The sequence below is a fragment of the Ciona robusta genome, chromosome 14 (genome assembly GCF_009617815.1).
Source record: "Ciona robusta chromosome 14, ASM961781v2".
In the NCBI taxonomy this organism is placed as follows: Eukaryota; Metazoa; Chordata; class Ascidiacea; order Phlebobranchia; family Cionidae; genus Ciona; species Ciona robusta.
In genome coordinates this window covers 216,480-223,988 of record NC_143248.1, presented here as the reverse complement: position 1 = coordinate 223,988, position 7,509 = coordinate 216,480, and the positions used below count along the sequence as shown (strand labels likewise).

At 37.2% G+C, this 7,509-nt stretch overlaps 2 protein-coding genes across 2 annotated transcripts; one reads left to right on the top strand and one right to left on the bottom strand.

Annotated features, from left to right (window-relative positions):
- The first annotated feature begins 67 nt into the window (after positions 1 to 67).
- Positions 68 to 1,973, top strand: LOC149724632 (uncharacterized). Its single transcript, XM_089892893.1, has one exon. The coding sequence runs from the start codon at positions 1,173 to 1,175 to the stop codon at positions 1,851 to 1,853; it is 681 nt and encodes a 226-aa protein (XP_089749019.1). The 5' UTR covers positions 68 to 1,172; the 3' UTR covers positions 1,854 to 1,973.
- Positions 1,974 to 2,541: 568 nt separating this feature from the next.
- Positions 2,542 to 5,968, bottom strand: LOC149724631 (alpha-(1,3)-fucosyltransferase 7-like). Its single transcript, XM_089892891.1, has 5 exons — positions 5,020 to 5,968; positions 4,564 to 4,746; positions 4,281 to 4,436; positions 3,567 to 3,749; positions 2,542 to 3,258 (listed from the first exon to the last, which is right to left on the bottom strand). The coding sequence occupies exons 1-5, from the start codon at positions 5,184 to 5,186 to the stop codon at positions 2,682 to 2,684; spliced, it is 1,266 nt and encodes a 421-aa protein (XP_089749017.1). The 5' UTR covers positions 5,187 to 5,968; the 3' UTR covers positions 2,542 to 2,681.
- Positions 5,969 to 7,509: the final 1,541 nt, after the last annotated feature.

Sequence of the window (7,509 nt, the reverse complement as noted above, 5' to 3'; positions counted from 1 at the left end):
TAATGCAATTTTCCGCCGCCTGCCTGAGCTTTTCCAGCGGTTCTATTTTCAATTTTCAATTCGTTGCCTTGTTGTTGTTTTTACAAGTAAAATATTTTCTCAAAAAAGAAACGCGAAAATCGCAAATAAAACAATTTTATTTTAACGCATTTACATTTCAACGCCTTCTCATTTCGCCCCTGAAACACGGGGATATAAAACAGACCGCGCGTATTTATGACTGTCGTTGCCCTTTTTGCGGACGAGAATAACAAATTTCATTAAATTAACACGCATATATTCTCACCGGAGTTGCCAATAGTAAAACTCCACACAAGTGAAAAGGTTTAACTGAAATAGTTTGGACACGTGCACATACTTTTGCTCACGCGATTTTTTAAAAAGCTGTTTCGTTTTTGTTGTTGCAGGAAACACACAAGGTGTCGCACAATCATATAATACCAGTTGCGCCTGATGTTGTTGTTAAATAATACGACTGTTTGACATTCAATCTGTATATATTAAGTTAAATTTTGAATAAACTTTAAAAAATTTGTTTAAACTCATCAGTAAATCGCGAGTGATTAACGTTTACGTTAAAAACAATTATTCGCGACGTGTTTGCTTATACCCCCATTCTGGCGATACAACCATATGATAGTAGATTGCCATGATCACGTATGCTTACAAGACTTCGAACCTTGATGTGCGTGGTAGGTAGCGCGCAACTTGCAATTCATCAATACATGTTTGCTGGTTCAATAGTTTTAGTTTAACTTTGTCTTGCAAAGGTGTTTGCTCACAAACCGTAAGTCGTTATAACACGGGCGTTCTGCTTTATACAACTCGTACCCGCTTACGAGTTACTGCGTATGTAACTTGTGTATAATTATTGCATTGCCTTGTTCGTTTTTTTGTACTGTGTTATTTAAACATTCCAAAAGAGCGTTTATTACAAGTTGTAGTTAGATATTCGATGAGAGAATATGGCCAAATGCATAGGCGCGCTAACCACTCTACCACGGCTAATTATTGTAGTAGTAAACGAGAAAGCCAAAGTTACGAAATTTGTTAATTTGAAAGTACAATAGTAAAGAATATTCCTCTTCTAGTTCTCTTATTTACGCATTTATATTTGGTTATAGAGCTGTAATAACATTAGCTGCCAGCGTTTAGCAATATATTTGAACTAAATGTCTCAAGTTAAGGAATCATGGGACAACCTTTACGGTTACTTGCTCAATAAAGACCAGCCCGGTTCAATTATCGATAAATACGACAGATATGCGGTTCATTATGATAAAGATCTTGGGAACCTTGGGTATGGATTGCCTGCTGAGGTTGCGGGGATTGTGGCGAATAACGTTAAAGGGATGAATGACCTCAAGATTTTGGACGTTGGTGTTGGAACAGGACTCTTGGGTGCGAACCTCAAAAAGCTTGGCGTGGATTGTGTTATAGATGGTATTGATGGGAGCCAAGGAATGCTGGATGTGGCTGCTAAACTCGGTGAAGTTTACGCCACTCTTAAACGTCACATGCTCACTATTGATAATCCTTTACCTTTCCCCGATGTATATTATAATGTTTCGATGTCGTCCGGATGTTTCAGCCCTCAACATATTGAAAGCGAGATGGTGGAAGATATGATACGGGTTGTTAAAAAGGGGGGTTTGGTCATCGTGACGTCACGTGATGACGTAGAGTTCGCAGCATACAGAGACGAAATGGAAGGAAGGCTGAAGAAGTTGGTCGAAGATGACGTGGTCAAAATGATCGAAACTGCAAAGCCGGATTTTTTCGCCTTTAATTATTATAGAGATGATCCAAGCACTCCAAGTAGTGGCAAGTGTTGGGTAATGAAGAAATTATAAACTTTGTATTGTTGTCAACTGTATATGGTATGTGGTTCTATTGAATAAACTGTGTACAATATTGTAAAGACGGTATTTGTAAGCCAATAAGCGGTGACGAAAAATTTAATAAATTATCAATTTAACTGAATGTCTTTTTTTCGCGCACGCGAGTATGAAGCAAGTTACGTTCATTCATTGAACATCAGCAGTGAGAATAAAGTGTTTGTTGAATGAACAAACAACGAGCTATAGTTTGCCGAAGCTCACTCGCTTGCGCTAGGCAAACAAAAGCTTAGTTTTGAAGAAAATGGATTAAACAGTAAATATAATGCTTATGTTTTTTGTCTATAACTTGTCCCTCTTTTTTCAGTGTTTTGTCGTTTTTTTTGGAGTTTGTGATTTTCTTCTTTTCGTTGTTTTAATATAAACTTTACCATCGTTTTCGAATAGATAAAAAAAAACTTGTTTATGTTTAAAATATTGGTTGTAGGCGTGACTTATATATCTGTATATCACTAACGTTGAATTTCTCGCAATGCTGCTTTTGACACTAGGAGCCGATTAATCTGAACATGCCAACAAAACAGCTGTTTATAAATTCACCGGTAGATATAAATACACGGTGAAGACAAAGCGGATATGAAGTATGGGGGAAATTAATTGCCCTGAGTAAATTCATTATGAAACAATTTACATGAACAGTAAATATCCGCACCGTGTTTATAATTTGTTTTGCTCGGTAAGTTTAAAACATGAAAATAATACAAAGATATTTAAAGCTGATTATATAGAAGTCTATGAATAGAAAAAGTGAAAATTGTTATAAATTGATAAAAAGGTTTAGTTTCAAAGCAAATGTGATTTCCAACGAAATAAACAAATAAAAACAATAAAAAAACACACAGAATATATGGTTGTTACTATCCACTTTAACGGGTAACCACTCGCCCCAGATTTCGGGGAGCATATTGAAAAGTGTTCCGAATCAGGGGAATACCCTTCACCGTACCAGAAATCGCTTAAACTTTCAACAACAGAAGGGGGAGGGCTCGTTTTTAACTTTTCACAAACCCCACAAAAACTTTGTTCTCCAGTCTTTCTACTTTCAGCCAAACCTTTTATGTCGTCATAGGACCTCCCAGTGGGGATTTCCCGAGACCAATCCCCCGAATTTCTCCACTGTAGGAATTCCCCGTAAAGTTTGTCGTCATTGTCTAGCTTTATAAGGTAGCTCGCTAGCGCCTCTACCGTTTTAAAATCATCGACATGTATGAATGAATTGGGGGGCGAAACAAGCTCATAATCGCTCCGTGTTGGTCCCATAACCACCGGTACTGTCCCGCTGAAGAAACCATTCATCCAATATTTTTCAGTAATGTAATCTTTACAACGAGAATTCTCAAACGCGAAGTAAAATTTGTATCTGCATTGAAATTCATAAATACGTGAATATATAGTAGGGTGGGGGAGATGGGACACCTTTCAACTCTATTTTCCGTCCCATTTGGAAGTAAACAAAGAAAATTCAAAGAATTATAAAACTATATTCTCAGGACTCCCATAGACCGTTGTTAATTGTTTAAAACACGATCAGGATATTTGGATATTTTGCGCTGAATATTATTTGGATAATATGTGCCCCCACTCTACTATATGTAACTTGTTTATCCTCGCATGGCGGTCAACACCCACAGATGTGCATTGTCACTTATGAATAATAATATTACTGACTTGGAAATAACTTCAAACTGACAGGGTTGCGTACATAATCTTTTCGTCCCACATTTTCCAAATATGTCAATATCTATAAATTGTTTCAACTGTTCGATAAGATCCCTTCGATCGGATGCGGCGCAGTTAGACACAGCCCAGACACCAAACAAACTTTTGGCTTTGACCATCTCTTCAACACTTCTAATAAAAAAAGGGGGTGGGGTAAGATGGGATAATGTGGGGTAAGATGGAATATGATGGGGTAAGTTGGAATATAGTGGAGTAAGATGGGATAGGGTGGGTAAGATGGAATATGGTGGGGTAAGATGGGATAGGGTGGGTAAGATGGAATATGGTGGGGTAAGATGGGATATGGTGGGGTAAGATGGGATATAGTGGGGTAAGATGGGATGTGATGGAGGTAAGATGGAATGTGGTAGGGGGTAAGATGAGATAGGGGGGGGGGTAAGACGGGATAGGGTGGGGTGGGTTTTCACTTTCCTTTATCGTACCATTTGGTAGTAAATGAAGAATATTTACCCAATTTAATAACCGTATCCTCACAGCTCTAAAACAGCGTTGTTAATCGTTTAAAACACGATCAGGAAATATGGGATATTACGCGCTAGCGGTATCCCATTACCTCACGTCAGGGCAATAACACTGTAATTAATTATTACAACTAATTAAACTATTAATTAACTAATTAATTAATTAATTAATCTAACATACTTATTAGTAACTGGTATTGGAACTGAGTAGGACATTAAAACATCGCTGTCAACTCTGTAAGTCATCGTCCAATTAAAAACACGATTGAAATTTACTAAACTTTTATCAAAGACGTATCTCGTGTTCCATGGTGGTTCTGCACACATCCAAACCCATCTAAAAATACATGTTTATACTTTTTAACTTTTTTATATTTTTAATTTTTTTTTTCGATTTAAAAAAATATATTTACAAATTTTTTTGTCTCACTTTTTCGACATAACAAAAGCCGAGTTATTCTTACTTTTGGTTGCCCGTTCTAGCAGGCATGCCCAGCATCGAATCTCGTAGTGCTGCGCAGTGGAATATCACCGCATCTGCCTCCAACACCATTTGTTTATCATGGGTGACATGACATCCATTACACTGGATGTCCATTATATTACCGAACGCAGGAACATACACAACAATAAGTTTCTCGCCCTGTCTATAAGAAGAAAAAAGGTTTAAATAGACGTTTAATAATTATATGTTAACGTGGGGTAAGATGGGATACCGCTAGCACATAAATCCCATATTTCCATACGTGTTTTGAGCAATTAACAACTCGTTTTTAGAGTCGTGAAGATACGGTTTTATAATTCTGTAAATATTCTTTGTTTACTATCGAATGAGACGAGAAAGAGAATGATAACAAGTCCTATCTTACCTTAACTATATTGTCCCACCTTACCCCACCCTGTCATAACATTATATTTACCTGACTATGCTTCTGTTGAAAGGTGTTATCGGTTCGCCTTGTAACCCATGCACCCAAGACTCGCTGATTAACACTGATTCAAAGATAAACTTATCTAGGAAAATGACAACGATGGAGTAAACCACAACAGTCAATATAAGGTAAACTTGCTTCCGTGAGATTCTCATTTTGTATCTGTTGGTGAGGTGTATATATGGTAGGGTGGGGGGAGTCGGGACAATTTTAGCACATAATATCAAAATACCCTGATCGTGTTTTAAACAATTAACAACGGTTTTCAGGATTCGTGAAGATAAGTTTTTATAATTCTTTAAAAGTTTTCTGTTTACTTCCGAATGGGACGAGAAAATGAAATTAAAAGGTGTCCCATCTTCCCCTGCCCTAATATATATAAATTCGTGGTCTAGCTTTGCTTGCGAAACCCAGTTAATACGAGACTTGGATAATATGTAACAGCAAAAAGGTTAAACACAGCATTTTGTCTGAACTCAAATCGCTACCCGGTCGCTAACAGTATGGCTGTCATTGCAACTTACTATTTCACAGACCTTTATAACTTTTCCACTGCTTTTGTAGCGATTGAGTGTGTTTCGAGCACAGATATATATTAAAGCTTTTTTTAAAAATAAGTTTAACTTAATGCATAAAGATCGAATATTAAACAGTCGTGTTGCGTAACTATTACATCTGGCGTAACTGTGTTTTGTGTTTTTGCGCACATGTTTCCTGCTATAAAAGCCCTCCTATTTTCTGTGTTTAGAGGGCAGTAGGAGCTCTCTTACACTCTTGCTGTCCTCACGTTTGTCCCTAGCCTGATGGCGCTCGTTTGTTCGTCTAATAATCTGAGTTGTCGACCTAGCGTTATGGAGTCTTTACGTTCACTACTAGAATGTAACATAACGATAATTTCCGCGTTTTAACAACACAAATAATATCGTCCTGTACCATGCTCAAAACACACACATTCCCTGCTATTAAACCAAGTATTATGAAGCGAACAAACAGATAAAACAATATACCGGTATATAAAAGCTTCTCTCGTTCCATGCCATTAAACCTTTGTTAAAGCACAAGGCTAATATAAAGTTTATTGAACAAACTAACTTTACGTGCTGTTCGTTTGTACTTTAGCCTAGCTTTCTGTTACAGACAAAACTGCGACCAGTGTATACAGTATTTAACAAACTTATTATAGCTATCTATACTTCGGGTTCATGTAAATTTTATTATTATACCGGCATAACAAACGACGGAAGCTTAAAATTGCCATGAGAGGCTTTGCGCATGGCTGGAAAATGTTAAACAATCTGTACGAATTGTACCAGCAGTGTATTAATATACATAAGCGCCCTATTTCGCTGAAATGCATTCACGGCTCATAGATTCTGACTGAGGTTCTAACTGGATGTTATAACCAGCGAACCCATGGCGAAACAAATACAATACATCAATAACTGCATGCGGTGTCATGTAATAACTATATGGGCCAAAGTAAATACGAAGAAGCGACGCGTACTATAACTGTCTCGAATCGCAAAGTGAAATATCAATTTTGTTTAGGTAAACATCAAATTTCTAATTTCGTTGCAGTTTTTTGTTGTTTTGCTGTTAATTCCCCTTCTCTTCGTTGTTTTAATTAATCTGATCTTTGATATTGTATTGAAGAGTTAAACAGAAAATCCTGCTATTGCATGCACTGTAGCATCTTACACAAGTGATGAAATATACATGAAACGATTGTGTCCAACTGTTTCTTTCCCATTGCATTTGTAACAGTGATAGTCCGCGCTTTACCATCTAATGTATATTTCATTAACGTACCGTGGGTGCTATCGAAGGCATTTCCTGTCTCATATTTGCAAATACTTATACCATAGCCTCCTTGATTTATATACTATATATTGAACTTATATATATACTTTTTCGTGCCTTCGAGTTAGTTGTATTTTTGTTCACTAAATCCTCGAATGTACGTTAGTTTGATTTCAATTGTGTTTCTTGTTCACTATTTGCAGTGCACTATTTATACAAGTTTGTTTTACATACATGGTAACTCGTTAAATTCACCAGCGACGATTAAGTCACGGGTCTCGGGTTTGGTCAGGTTTTTCCAAAATATTTCTTCTTATTGATTTGGGCCTTAAAGTGACGTTTGTCAGCAGGTAGCGGCCTTCCGGGTGACTGGTGGCATCACATACACCAAGTTTGCAATGTGTTAAGAACACGGTATAGCCACACCTACTGATCGACTGCTCCAATTAGAGAATAATATTTTCTCCGGAAAGTTTTCCAGTCGGTCCGTATTTAATAAAATTCGTATATTGTATTTGTCCGACCTACAGCGCATGCGCAATAGCGCCCGTTTCAAAATAAATGTTCGAAACAAATATATCACGACACCGCCTCTCTCCCCGGGCAAGAAGCGATTTTGTGGCCAGTTTCGTTGCACTATTGCAAGTTTCTCTTTGTCTATTATTGTACGTATAATTG

What these genes read in the sequence shown, in the direction of transcription:
- LOC149724632 (XM_089892893.1), top strand. Translation starts at nt 1,173, where the DNA reads ATGTCTCAAGTTAAGGAATCATGGGACAACCTTTACGGTTACTTGCTC.
- LOC149724631 (XM_089892891.1), bottom strand. Translation starts at nt 5,186, where the DNA reads ATGAGAATCTCACGGAAGCAAGTTTACCTTATATTGACTGTTGTGGTT. An exon ending in GCTAGAACGGGCAACCAAAA is followed by an intron (nt 4,437 to 4,563) that starts GTAAGAATAACT and finishes ATGTATTTTTAG; the next exon opens with ATGGGTTTGGATGTGTGCAG. An exon ending in CCAATACCAGTTACTAATAA is followed by an intron (nt 3,750 to 4,280) that starts GTATGTTAGATT and finishes TTTTTTTATTAG; the next exon opens with AAGTGTTGAAGAGATGGTCA.